This window comes from Agelaius phoeniceus, chromosome 4 (genome assembly GCF_051311805.1).
Source record: "Agelaius phoeniceus isolate bAgePho1 chromosome 4, bAgePho1.hap1, whole genome shotgun sequence".
Taxonomy (NCBI): domain Eukaryota; kingdom Metazoa; phylum Chordata; class Aves; order Passeriformes; family Icteridae; genus Agelaius; species Agelaius phoeniceus.
Window position 1 is genome coordinate 24,433,662 of NC_135268.1, and position 14,537 is coordinate 24,448,198.

The 14,537-nt window shown below is 41.1% G+C and overlaps 1 protein-coding gene across 4 annotated transcripts in view; it reads left to right on the plus strand.

Annotated features, from left to right (window-relative positions):
• Window positions 1-11,366, plus strand: part of RAP1GDS1 (Rap1 GTPase-GDP dissociation stimulator 1) — a 92,614-nt gene extending 81,248 nt beyond the window's left edge. For all 4 annotated transcript variants that reach the window (XM_054633286.2, XM_077177094.1, XM_054633287.2 and 1 more), the window contains 5 exons: window positions 668-793; window positions 1,783-1,922; window positions 5,106-5,232; window positions 6,511-6,639; window positions 10,699-11,366. In XM_054633286.2, coding sequence (XP_054489261.1) covers window positions 668-793; window positions 1,783-1,922; window positions 5,106-5,232; window positions 6,511-6,639; window positions 10,699-10,826 — 650 coding nt within the window. In that variant the 3' untranslated portion in view covers window positions 10,827-11,366. The remainder of the gene's footprint in view (window positions 1-667; window positions 794-1,782; window positions 1,923-5,105; window positions 5,233-6,510; window positions 6,640-10,698) is intronic.
• Window positions 11,367-14,537: the final 3,171 nt, after the last annotated feature.

Consider the following 14,537-nt stretch of genomic DNA (forward strand, 5'->3'; position numbering starts at 1 on the left):
CAGTGATGAGCTCTGTGTCAAAACACTATTTCAAATACCTAATAACTATTTTTTTCCAAGTACACTACTGGGCAAGGTTTGCACCTTAAATACATTTCAGAGAGCTCTGTGAAAGTGGAGAACATGGACTAGTGGAAAGGATGAAAGAGAGGTTGGAGAGGGGGAGAAGGCAACAAAAGACTACAGACTCCAGGCATGTCAGGCTAGAGTGTTATTTGTATGAAGTATTGGAACTGGGTAAGGGGTTATTCTGCTAATTGGATGCTTTGCTTTGCTAATTAGTTCCTTTGCATGTGAGAAATTGAAGAGTGTGGTTGGGACTCAAAGATTCCTCCTATTTGGGGGTGCAAGTATTAGTCTGGGCTCCTGCCTGATGCATTTTGTGGAAGATACCTTTCCCACACCAAAGGGAGGAGTCTACTCCTTTGGTGGTGCTCAAGCTGAATACAGAAATTTAGATGTGCATGCTATTAAAAAGCAGTTAATTTCACAGGAATTGTGACATTTTTCCACAACACAGTATCACCAGTGCACACTGTTCCTGAAGTCTGTGCTCACAACCTCTTTTTCAAACCACGTCTGAAAATTTGCTTCCAGTCCAGCTCTGAAATTAACTGCATCTTCCAGAAATGTTTTTGAGATCAATCCCTGTTCTTTATTCATGCAGTTGTAAATAAGGCTAAGATGCTATCAGCTGGCGTTGCAGAAGCTGTGTTGAAATTTCTCAGATCGGAGATGCCCCCCGTTCAGTTCAAGCTGCTGGGAACATTAAGAATGTTAATAGATGCACAAGGTAAAAATAAACTGTTCTCTATGTTAAGTGATTCTCTTTGGTTCAGTCTGTGATACGCTGCCAAGATTCTTAAAAGAGAGAAGCAGAGCTTTTCTAAATTTCATTCCTGAAGTCATGGAATCAATTTAATACACATGCAAAAGGAGAGGAACATGGGTTGATTTTTTTTTCAGAACTCCTAAACTGGCTACCAGGGACGCTCCAAATAGGTGTCAAATGCTTATTTTTCAACTTCTTTACACTGTCACATTACAAGTGTGTATTGAGGTGTGAGTGTTTTGAGCTACCACTCCTGTTTTGCTGTTCACTTACTGTATTCCCTGGCTGTACCTCGGTCCTTGGAACAAGATAATACTCTATTAATTGATAGACTGCAATTCCGAAAAGAAAAAGCACTTTTTAGTTACCAACTTGTTCCAGGATGAGGATTTATAAAATCAGAAATCTGCTAAAAAACCAGAAATAGTTCATGAGGTAAATTAGCTGTGTATTTATTTTTGACTCAGTCCTACAGATTTTTTCAAAAGATCCATTCTAGTTCTAGCAAAGCATTGGATGCAAAATAGACTTTTTTTGAAAAAACTTATGTGACTTACAGTCTATCAAAACTGATCTGACTGACCACAGTGCTCCCTTCTGGCAGCAGTCCCTCCTGGTTTTTAATTCTTTAGCTGGCTCACAGCTCAGCTGGGGATGTGATATCACCTGTATTTTCCCTACTCTTCATCAGTGCACAAGCTTCATTAACTGGGCTGATAAGTTGTTTCAAAAACTGGATTATTAATGTTTTTCTGGATTTTTTTTTAATTTCTTTTCATTTTGACTGGCTTTACTTGCTTCAATGCAACTTAGACTTTTCCCACTGGTAGTACAGGCTAGTGAAGTTCTTCTAACTCCTTCAAGTTAGTAACTTTCAGCTTGTTTTTCTAGCACTTGCTTTAAAAAAGTGACAACCTTTTTGTTGTGTTGTTGGCTCCGGCACCATGTAGCAGAAGCAGCTGAACAGCTGGGCAAAAACGTAAAACTGGTGGAACGCTTGGTGGAGTGGTGTGAAGCCAAGGATCACGCAGGTGTGATGGGAGAGTCCAACAGACTACTTTCTGCACTTATACGACACAGCAAATCAAAAGTAAGTTAGCGGACAAAAAGGTCAACTTGTCAGAACCAAGAGTTACCTGTGCACTTCCTGTTGGTAACCAACCCTCCACTTGCAATCCTTCTAGTGAGCCAGCTTGGGTATTCATGTGTTACATCTCCTCTGCCCAAGGCTTGACTCATTTTTATTTTAAATGTATCCTGCAGAAGTTCAGCATGCTGTATTCTCTCTGTATTTATGATGCTATATATGAAGAATCAGTGAACTCAGTTGTTAGGATCTTGCTATATATTTATATTAAACTGAGATCCAGAAATAGTCTGTCTCCCTACTCTTCATACAGCATATTTCAAACTTTTAAGATTCTGATGGATCATAAGAAATGATAATTTATTCCAAATTCTAACAAAAGCTTGCTTGTATATGGCAAAAGGTACAACATTAGGAAAAATTCATCTGCCCCTCCCTTCACTTTCATATCAATCGAATATCTTTACTTAAGCAGTCCAAATCCACCATTCTTGTTCAGCTGAGTATTAGACAAAGCAGCCTTATGAAGGACAAACACATCTCTGGAGACAGGCTATTTCAGGCTCACACTTCCTTCAGCATGTTCACTGATAAGAACATAGGCTGCATTACTGAACTTAAATAGAAAGTGTGATTTGGAGAGCTTGGACTTTAATAATAGACCTCTTCATTCATCCATGGTATTTATGAAGTGAAAAATATAGTAGGGGCCTGCTGTATACTGAGTGTCTCCAAGAACAAATCAACAGGCCTCACAGGGATTTAAATCTTTGCTGATTGCTAATATCACTGTCTCTGCCTAAAACCCCTTCTCCATTTTATGTTCAGCCTCTAAAACTGATCAGTGTTCATTTTTCTGGTTCCCACTTCTTCTGCACCCCTCCCCAATGTCCCCAACATGTATGCATGGATGGCAAACACCACCACAGATGTGAGACTAATATTCTCTATAGGACAGCAGAATTCAATTCTAAATATGGAGACAGTACTGATTACATCAAATAGATATTAAGGCAGAAATTAACAGCATTATCACAGGTGAATTAATTTTTGTTGGGTGCATGTATTGACAGAGGAAATTTGACATGAAGAGGATAACAGAGCTGAGAGGGTAGGGATTTTTAAGCTTTTGCTGCCCTCTAGGTTTGAATATGAGTACAGCTGTATGGCTCTTAACAACATAAGGTTTGAATTTGGCTTTTAATTTTAAATGCTTTGGGGGAATATTTACAAAGGCAACAGTCAGTTTTAGTCATTCTACAAAACTGGAGTAGGTACCTGTGATTTCAGCCACACTAGCACCAAACCTGATGGCTGTCATCTATTCAGTACAGCCTATTAAAGGGTGAGGTTCACCTACAATATTAAAAATTCTGATGTCAAAGATGCTGATTAGTTCCTAAGCCTTATATACCCAAAATGCCACACCAATTTAAATAAAACTTAGCAGTTCCCAGATTATGTCAGTCTGAAAACTACTTTGGAGTGTTGGTTTTTGTTTTGTTTGGTTTTTTTTGTTGAGATTGGGATTGAAGGTATTTCAGATGGTACTTTATGTTTAGGTTTAGATGTTTATTTTTTAAATTTATGTTATAGTCTCACAGTAGTGAGACTATAAATCTCACTATCTTGGCTGTGGCTAGTGTAAGAAAGGGGGATGTGTGTTAAATGGAAATTTAAGAAATAGATGAAAAATTTAAATTGTGTTCTTGTTTCAAGAAATTAATGCTACTTCAAACCTTTGTGCACTCACAGGACAAATAAAAAATAATAAAAAAACAATCCACATTTCCTTGAACAGTTTCCTTTCAGAATGCCAAGTTACCTGATTTTCAGGCAAACAATTTGCAACTATTTTTGGTATATAAGATGGTGAAAACATGAGGTGCACAACCACTTGTGAAATTACAACTAATACCTGTTGAGTATTAGTCTGCTATAATCTTTATCTCTTGTCACATAAGTTGGATCAAATTTTGGACTTGAAAACAGAATCCCAGCTGGGTATTTTTATCTATTTTAGACATATTTAACCCAGTTAAATAACATTTTAAGTTCCTAGATACTGGGCAGCAGTACTGCACAACAGTTCACTTTAACAGCTGGCTTTAGAACAGAAAACGCATTGATGTCCCATACATACCTTTTCCTTACCTCCTTTGTATTTGAAGAAAAATTCCATAATAAGATACCACTGCTTGTTTTCCTGTCTTATATCTAAACAGCTTTTCAAGTACACCATTTCTGTTACATAGTAAGGTGTCATATTTGTGATCTCACTTCTCTGAACATTTTGAAGAAACTCTGAAAATTCGTGGAGAGAGATGAAGCATTTAATAACTTTATTATAACTATGTTTGTGTGTTTCCTTACCTCAACCATATAGTTAGTTGGATACTTTGAACCCCTAATTATTTGATGATTGATGGCACAGCATGAGAACTTGAGTTACGCCGTATAACCTGGAAAAGAGTTCATTATATGTGTCTTAACTTAGTTATGGGTTTACCTGCTGCAGCTAGGCACTCGGAACAAATCCAGGCATAGTAGGAACTCAGTTTACCTCTGGTGGAAAAGGTTCAGGTGACGGTGAAGAGAAAGGAGAGGATTCTATTGAAGAGTTTTAATCCAGAGTTTTATTCCAGGATGACAGACCTCTGAATCTTGTAACAGCTCCAATAGAATCCCGACCGCATGGTCCCGTCTCCTTTTAAGCCCCGGGGACAGGGGGAGAGGAAGGGACAGGTGAGGGCCAACCAGGTGGGAGGAGGGGAAGGCTCGAGGGATAAAGACACTTGGACAGGCCAATGAGCTCGGACCTGAGGGGCACCTTTTGAACTTCTGCCAACCACACGACGCCCTTGCTGGAATGTTAAGATTGATGGACAGCTCGTAGCAGGAGGGCAAAAGGGGAAAGGTTGGCACACCTGAGGGGTTGGGATAGGTGAAACAGGAAATGGCATCACACTGCAACAACCTGCCTTGGTTTAACACACTGTATCTTAGAATTGCAGAGCAGTAACAGGTGGCCTGCATATCTGTACCTTGATGTATAAAGTGATTGTATGTGCACAAAGCCAACAAGTACCCTTACCCAAAGATAACACAGCATCCCTGACAGTTCCCTTATTTAATATAGTTTGTATGCAATGCAGAATTTTGTCATCTTTGCGTTATTTATTTCAGGATGTAATTAGGACCATTGTACAGAGCGGTGGCATCAAGCATTTAGTAACCATGGCGACCAGTGAACACGTAATAATGCAAAACGAAGCTCTTGTTGCACTGGCATTGATAGCGGCTCTAGAGTTAGGTGAGTATCCCAGGAGTTCACTCCACCTGTTTCCTTTCCAGTCTGTGCCCAGGAGAAGTCGTGGAAGGAGAATGCAGTGTAGAATAGCCTCCTCCTTCCACCTGCCTTTCAGTTTTTCCATTGTGCTTCATGCAGACACAGGCAAGCCATCATGTTATGCAGGAAACTGGAGAGTGCTGGTTATACGGGATCTGCTCCATCATTCTGGTAGGTGGTGGAGTGATCTAGAAAGGCCCTCCAGCTTAACTTTCAGATTTGGGGTAAAACTCAGAAAGCAAACATATCTTAGACTAGAGACTATATGACCTGACCACATTCCTACACTGGAACATTAATCTGCTTTTGAGAGAGCTTTTCAAAATGAAGAGTCCACTTACCTAATAAGTAAGAACTTGAGAATACACAGAGGTGGTTAATGTCCCCAACGTGTCTCCATTGAATTACCCAGGATTAAGTGCAAGAATTGCCATATGTAGGCAGACATGATTACATCTCTTGACCTGCATTTATAGTACCTCAGCTTTTGAAACAGTAAAGTAAATGCTCAACAGAGGTTTTGTTTATCCTGTTTACTTTCTTATTAACTAAGGAACTAAACAAACAACCTTACATATTTTTGTTCCTTATTTCATCTCTTGCCATTGTGTACTACAGGAATGCTCTGTTCAACTTTTGAATCACTGCCAATACATCAAGGAATTGTTTTAAATAAAAGGAAAGATGTTCCTATTCACATGAATCATCCCTTTGTCTTGTCTTCAGGCATTTAAAGGTTGAGCCGAATTCAATACGTGTGTATTAGAAAGCTACAGAGGCAGTAACTCAAATGGAGATCTTGAAAAGTTTTCCACAGGCTTTATAATGGACCCTGAGCTCCCTCTACCATGGAATCAAGAACTACGCAATCTTTATTTACTCAGACAGACTTTCCAAAAGCAAATTCAGGCAATGGAAGTGTTGAAAGCTGAAATATTCCAGGTGTTGGCCTAAATGGCTAGGAAGCCTCATGGCTTTTCCATCAGCTTACTGAACATTAAACTGGATTTCATCATTAAACCTGTGATTGTCCTTTCAAGCAGTTAGACAACTTCACATTTTTATAGTAAGAGCTGTGATTCTTGTCATCATTCCATCAAATATGTGCTTGAGTTTTATACCAATGCGTTATGTACCAGTCTTTCACTCTGGTGAGAGATCATGTTTCAATAAAGGGACAACTCACGGAAGCGTCAAAGCAAGTGGCACTTCCAGACTTACAAATTTTCACTTGTATTTCAGTCACTGCTGAAAAGGATCTTGAAAATGCTCAGCTTGTTCAGATTCTACACAGACTGCTCTCAGACGACAGGAGTGCTCCAGAAATAAAATATAACTCCATGGTGCTGATCTGTGCTCTTATAGGATCTGGTGAGTATTCAGGAGAGGCTGCTTCCCAAGATTTATGTACGCAATATAGTTCTGTCCTACAGCTGAACCCAGATCACGTGCAAACACACTGTGACTGGTTCTCTGTTCACAATGGATATAAACACACATAGTTCAGTTTACTATGACTCTGTAGTGTCTATCTATAGTGTCAAGGATGAAGCTGTTAACTCAGTTTTGGATATTAACTGCAAAAACTTGACCCTGGCTTCTGCAGGATGCAACTAGCTCAAACTTTAACAGGAAAGAAATGAAAGCATTTAAAATTATACAATATCAAGTTGTCATTGTAAATATGCAGATCACAAGAATTTAATTTTCATTTCTAGCTGCAAGTTCCCTGTAATTGATGTGTGATGGTGCTTTAGGAAGGATCCTTACATTTTTGTCACTAGGAAAACTCCTTCCCTCAAGCCCTCGCATGCTCAGCCCACCAGTCACAATGTGCACTAACACACATCAGTGCTGGACACTGTAAACTCTCATCTCTCTGAGCTCACCCTCTGCTAAAGGTCAGGCTGTTTACAGGCTCTTCAAGCAGGCTGTGGTTTGATATTGCAATTTCCCATCTGTGTGTGGCCAGACAAAAACCACAAAACAAAAAAGAGCAAGGTGTCATGGGGAAATTTCATTCAAGGTTTCAAGAAGTTGCTACATTTCTTTCATTCAGTTCTTTAAGAAAGATTGAATCTGTGGAGAGAGAACAAATTTCATTCCATAAAGGTCTAGGCATTTACAATCAACTAAGATGACAAAGAACTGGAATAATTACAGAAAAGGGGAAAATCAGAGCCTGTCTGCACAACTTGCCAAGTGTGAAACATATGAAGGTTCTCTAGAGGGTAGTTTACAGCAATTCAATTAATAGATTAAAAGTTACCACAGTTAAACGTGTGCTGTCTCTGTAAACAAACATGCTTGTTTATTTAAACAGAGTTCACCATGCCTACTGCAAGTGCAATTTTGGAGACCTGTACAGCCATGCAACTGAATATTCTATTCCTGCCATTTTATAGGAACAAATACTCGGTTTTAGAGAGTATACACATCTCCGTGTGCAAAGATTGTGCTCAAAATTTGCTAACAAGCCTCAGCTCTCAGTAGGCACTCACTTTAATGCTAAGACATGTAAACTTAGTTGTTACTCACAACCTTCTTGAGCCATTTCATGCTTGGGACTATCCATGCATTTTAGAGCAGAAGCCTTTTACCAAAGTTTCACAGTCAGCCTCACCGTCTTGATCTTTATTTCCACTGCTTCCAACTAAAATAATCATCTTCAGAAAATCTGCCTGACAGTTGCATTTACCCTTCCTGAATCTTGTTACCTGCAAGACTAACAGAGTTAAAGTCAAATACCTGTCTCCAGAGTACAGAACAGTCTTATCTTTGGGGGGGTATTTTAGGGTTATCTGAGTGGCAGAGCTCAGTCTGCCACAGCACTGTAAGCTTTGCCTAGGCATAAGGCTCCTTGCCCTTGCTCCCAGAGAACAGACAGCAGCATGTCACTGCATTATGCAGCTGTGAAGTTAAGGCCCAGTATTTGACTGACCCAGTGTTCTGCCCTGCTTCCTGCTGAACAGACCTGTGTGAAAAGTGAGGACACAAGAATAACAACTGAGCAACCCTGGTATTAACTTTTAAGTTGGGGAGAGGGAGTTTACTATTTTAACGAAGGAGAGGAGAATCAAGGATCTGATTGCTCTTTACAAGGGAAAATACTAACATGCACCTCTTACAGCTCTGTTGCCTCTAAATTGTTTTCATCACCATCTCCACATCATGAACCACATTTCCTTATTCTACTGTGAACAGACCTGTGTAGTTATTTTTGAAGTAACTGACCCTAGTATAGTTCAATAAAGAATAGAAGCAGCTCCACTGGTACTGGTTTCATTTAATTCTCCAGTGACTGCTGTTGTTACTATGCTTTGTTATGGGGTATCTGGCATCACATTTAACCTGATGTTGCCAATATCTGTGTGTTCACAGAATAGGTCAAGTTGGAAGGGACCACAGTGGTCCAGCCTCCCTGCTCAAGCAGAGCCATCCTAGAGCACATGGCACAGGATTGCATCCAGAAAGTTCCAGTGAGGAAGACTCCAGAACCTCTCTGGACAATCTGTTCTGGTGTTCAATCACCTGCACAGTGAAGCAGTTCTTCCTCATGTTCAGGTGAAACTTCCTCTGCATCAGTTTTTGCCTGTTGCCTCTTGTCCTATTGCTGGGCATCACTGAGCAGAGCCGGTTCAGTCCTCTCACACCCTCCCTTCAGATACTCATAGACATTGATGAGTTTCCTTCTCTGTCATCTCCTCTTGAGGCTGAACAGACCCAGCTCCCTCAGCCTTTCCTTCTGAGAGATGCTCCATTCCTTTATCATCTTTGTTGCCCTCCACTGGACCCACTCCAGGAGCTCCATGTCTCTCTTGTACTCAAGAGCCCAGAACTGGACACAGCACTGCAGATGGTGCTTTATCAGGACTGAGCAGAGGGTCCCTTGACCTGCTGTCCATGCTCTTCCCAATGCACCCCAGGATACTATTGGCCTTCATGGCTACAAGGACACACTGCTGGCTCATGGACTACCAGGACACACAGGTCCTTCTCCACAGAGATGCTTTCTCCAGACCAGCCCCCAGCCTGTGCTGGTGCCTGGGGTTATTCTTCCCCAGGTGAAGAACTCTGCATTTGCCTTTGTTGAACTTCAGATGGTCTTAAGCAGTTAACAGATACCTATTTTTATATGATTCTTTCCATCTGGAAGTTTCTCTTGCAACTGAGTGAATGTATAGGAAAAGAAAAATGAGGACAATGGAAAATGGATCATCCAAATCAGAGCATTCTTAGCTAGCACAGTCTTCTGTAGGCAAGAGTCTCCATGAAACTGGATGTTACCAGCCATGGTAAAGCACAGTGCTTTAAATACCTGCTTAAACATGTTGATATCTCATCAGAAAGCAGGAAGTGCATACATAGCATGAACACCCCAACAGCTTCACTGACATCAGTCCGTACATACACGTTCTCAGGTCCACAGCAGCATGAGAGTGCCAGCTCTTACATGGCAGGGGTTAAACTGCATGAGAACTAAACACATGTGAACAAGGAAGTAGGTAGGGGTGGGAACTAATGCCAGAGCTTGCTTTTAAAAAAAAAGTAAATAGCACAGCATAAAGCATAGCTATCTGAAACAGATGGTTGGGTTTTCTCCCAGGAAATTCAGAGATTAGGCCTCCAGCAACATGTGGAAAGCAAAATAATATGTACTTGTTGCTGAGTGGGATTTCACTAGAGAGGCATGTAACAAAACCAACCATTTTAGATCAAAACCATGAGATGTTCAGAGTACAGGGCTTTGAGAAAACTTGTCAAATTTCTTACAATTTCTGCTCAATTTTATGAGTTGCTGCCAACCTCTCTTGAATAATACAAAAAGTAAGTAACATTCAATCCAGGATCAAAATAATCAGACAGTGTCTCCTAGTTTTGAGCAGAACATAAACACTGCATCCATATGCACAGCACTGGGCAATGCTATGCATGTTGTTGTTTGCATTAACATCAGAGCTGAGCTGTAAAGGGACAGCAAACAGTGACCAGGTGGCGACACATCCATTAAGGACCCATCTCACACCCCACACAACCAGTAAGAGTTGAAAAACACAAATGATGCAGTGAGCCTGTCACAGCCGGCTCACTTGGTCAGGCTAGTTTAAAGAATAAACCAAAAAAGTATTTTCACTAAAAATACTTCCTAAGCACCTGTTTTGGAAGGCAATTCAGGTGGATATTCTTAACTGCTATGCAGCAGCTTGATCATTCATCATGACCTGAAGTCCATGGAGTTTGTGTGTGCTGGAGGCCCTGAAAAGTTGTCTCTCCATCAACAAAAGCAATTCAAAAAAGTAAACAATAACCAGATTATGCGTACTCACAGCCGCGTGCTTGTGTGTACAGGATTTAGTAGAAAAGTTTCTCCCAGTTTTCTTCTGCCTATCTCATACAAAGCACTGTTTCTTTTAATATTTCCTTTTCCAGAACCTCTCCAAAAGGAAGTGCAGAGCATGGCGTTTCTAGAAGTCATATCAAAACTCCGCAGCCATGAGAACAAAACTGTTGCCCAGCAGGCCTCGCTAACAGAGCAGAGACTTGCTGTAGAAAGCTGAGGAAGGTCTTGTTTCCAGTGCATCCCATCACAGATTTCACCTTTGTCCTCCGTCCTGCTGCCGCTCCTGCTATGTTTTCCACTGTATCACTTGTGCATGCGTGTAACGTTCCCACACAAATTGATGAACTGCTGTAGGTACCTGTCCAAAAAGGTTTCTACAAATTCATAGGTGGTGTTAACATGAACCTGTCTCCACCCGTAACTGTTCTACTTGTATTCTTGTTGCTTGGGCCACATAGTAGAATGTGCATGTTGTAGTCCTATGATGATGTAGAAGTGGTACTACACAACTGACTCTTTCCTCATGCCCCCTAACTGCATAAAAATGTACTACTAAATTAGGGACAACACGAGATGCAGCAGCTCCAGACTAGTGTGCTGACTATAGGATTAAGAAGTAAATCTAGCTCAATTTTTGGTGCTTTGGAGATTCAGGTTTGAATGCAATGTACTGCTGCTCATTCACTGGTCTTGCCTATTAATGTCAAACTCGTGGTACCTAGAGGTAACAAATAAAAATTTCAGTGCTCTCACTTTACCCTGTGGTTTGTCCTTTTTTTCTAATCCCACACAGAAGCCGCGACTGCACCACCATGCACTGGTGAGTTCTTTCTGTTCCTGGCTCTGGCCCGACGCAATCACTGCCTTTCAGTTGAGCAGATACAAAGGAAGCTATTCCAACCACTTTCACTGTGTGTGCTCATACAGAGGCACTGTGTGGCATAACAATCATGCATTTTAGCAGCAATGCATGATACAATCCTTATCTTATAAAGCCATGTGCATATGAGTGCTCCTGGGCTTGCTTGGGATTGCTTCTTTGTTTACTGGGGGGTTTTTATAGATAGATTTTTAAAATAATATCTTGCAGCAGCTGTTCAACAGAAGCCCATCGAGTGAGAAATGGAAGATGCAAGAGACTTCCTTTTTCCCCTTTTCTAGGTAAGGGAGATGGAAAACTGCCAGTCTGAGCATCTTATCTCACAGCTGCTCTTTTGTAGGTCTATAACATGCCAGTGAGCAAACCAGCAGACAGCACTTGGGCAAAACAAGGAGCCAGTTGGGATAGCGGTTTCCAACAAGCCAGCAGATGTTATTTTGGACTGTGTGATACCATTGCCTAGCTTGATCAAGCCCACCATGCATGAAGGTCACAAGATCTATAACATTTTAAAGTGAGTTCAGCACCCCCAGTGCTGAAGTGCCTGCCTCAGAAGTTTCAAGTTCCTTTTCTTACCAGCAGAGGCAGCAAACCCAAAGTCCAAGCACCTATGACATCCCATGCCAGGTAATTGCAAATCACTGCTTTTGGCCTTCACAAATTCACTCCCCAGCTCCATGAAACCACTGCTTATCCCTCAGATACTGTGATGGGAAGATGCCAGCCATGAGGGTAAAGGGATTTTTTATGTAAGCTGGATATGAAAAGAAACTTGCTTTCAATAGCCAACTTAAGGTCTCAGATTGTACCAAAACACAGCAGATGCTACAGGAGTTTTCACACTGCAGAGATTCCACATCCATTTAATCCAGGACCAGAAACATGCAGAAAAATCCTCCAATACCAAACTGCACAACAGCAAAAAAACAAAACAACAAAACACATTCAAAAAGGCAAATGCTAGTACTAGTGCAATAAAGCCACTGACAGAGTGAAGAACTGTCAACACAAACCAGGAGCTCGTGACATCGGGCTCCAAATAACACAGAACCTCTGCACAGCTGCTGAACATAACCAGCATGTTTACAATCACAGCTCACAGGCCCTCACAAGCCCAAGTTCTCTCAGGCACAGAAACTCCACTGACTTAAACAGAATCTAAAATAATATTTGAAAGGCCAGTTATCAACAACCTGCCTGAGGCCTGTTAACAACAACCTGGTTCTTGAAAGAGACTGCTCCTTTTGACATTGGTATAAACTGCACATGCTCACACAAACTGGTTGTCACGTTGACAGAATTCCCATTTGGTTGTCTAACTGGAGCTGTGGTTAAGCATTAGCTCTATTCTCATCACCAGATGTTTATCAGGAGTACCACTGTCACAGCAAGCATAAACACAGGCCAATGGTGATACCCTACTTTCAGTTTCCTTGGATGGAATATCAAATGACTTAGATTCCTGGATAAAATCTGTGCTGAGCCTAGGAAGGAAAGCCCACATAAGGGCAAAGATGGGTGTATGTCACAGTAGGAGAAGGTAACTGAAGAGACTATCTAGCCACACAAATGCTGTGCTGTCCTGAGGCATGCTGCAGTCTGCAGATTACTTCTATGCAGTTGGTAAATCATTTATCCTCCGAGCACCTTTAAATAACAAACGGGATCTAAGGATATTACTATCACATGCATTTCACTACTAACTGGACTGAAGTCAAGTGAAGTCAAAACGCTGACAGTAGTTCCAATTGGATGTTTACTAGCTAGATTGCATCTAAGCAAACCTTGACATCTGCTGCTCAGACTGTTTCTATGACAGCAATGCCAGACACGGAGCCTTGTCTTTGTCTTAGTGCCACCACAGCCAAGCCAGAACAATCAGAACAATTCCTATGGCCATACCACAGGGCAGGCAGCACCTCCCTTGAGTGTCACGCTCGTTGGCATCTGTACAAACTTTTGCCCAGCATCTCACTGTTGGGAAGGTGAACACATCCATGTGTTTTTACATTTCAGTGCCCTTATAACAAGGAGAAGCTTCACTCTGGGCAAGGCAGAAACCCCAACAATACCGGCCTTGCATCCAGAGCACCCATCAGAAAAGGTAATTTGTTTTAAAATGGTAACCAGGCTCAACTTCAGGAATCAGTGTACAAGTCTGTTAAGAGTTTGACAGATGGCAGGTAGCCATTTCTAGTCTCCCTCTCCATCGTGAAAATGCTTATCCAAGTTTGTCACATCTATCAGGCAATGCCCTTGGCTTTTCTTCTTTTTTGTTAACTTTTGGTCATTCCTGTGTTTGTGTGTCAGTCTGTCCCCAATTTAGATGCTTATTTGCCAAATCATTTCCATACATTCAGATAAATGTCATATGCCTGAAATATGCAAAAGGCATTAGACTTCAACCTGGACATGCTTTTAAATTGATCGCAGTGCCATTTGTGGACAAAACCTAGAGGTTTTGAAATACTATAAAAAAAAGTCTGCTTCCTCCTCTATCCAAAGTAGCACAAGACATCATTACCCATTTTTACCTGCACAATAATGTAAGCCAGTTCTCACTACTTCTGTTTAAGGACATGCTGCACTTATTTAATCTTTTGAGAAGGGAGGTGGGAATTTCATTTGTCTAAGTCTTGCAAAGCATCAACTTCTGAACACACCAGGGTGACCAGAATAATTCTGGGGAGAGCACAGCCATTGCAGTCTGAGGAACATCAGCAACCTGTTGGAAAGAAGCAGAGCATGTTCATTAGGCAGAGACTTCAACAACAGCTGACAGGAAATAAGGGATCTCTTCATGTGGGGACATGTTCTTCATGTCTTAGCTTATTATTCATCTAAGGGCAGCCACTGGAGGCATGAGCATGTTTTGTGATTTAATCAGAACACGGTATTCTACAACACATATGAGAGATAGGGATTTATTTCCCCTGTTAGTTTAGAGGAAAGAAGGTAGGGATCTTTTCCTGGAGGAACTTCCCATGAATGTATCTTTCTATTGTTTATATTTAGTGCTACATCAAGAGTGCATACACATTCACAACA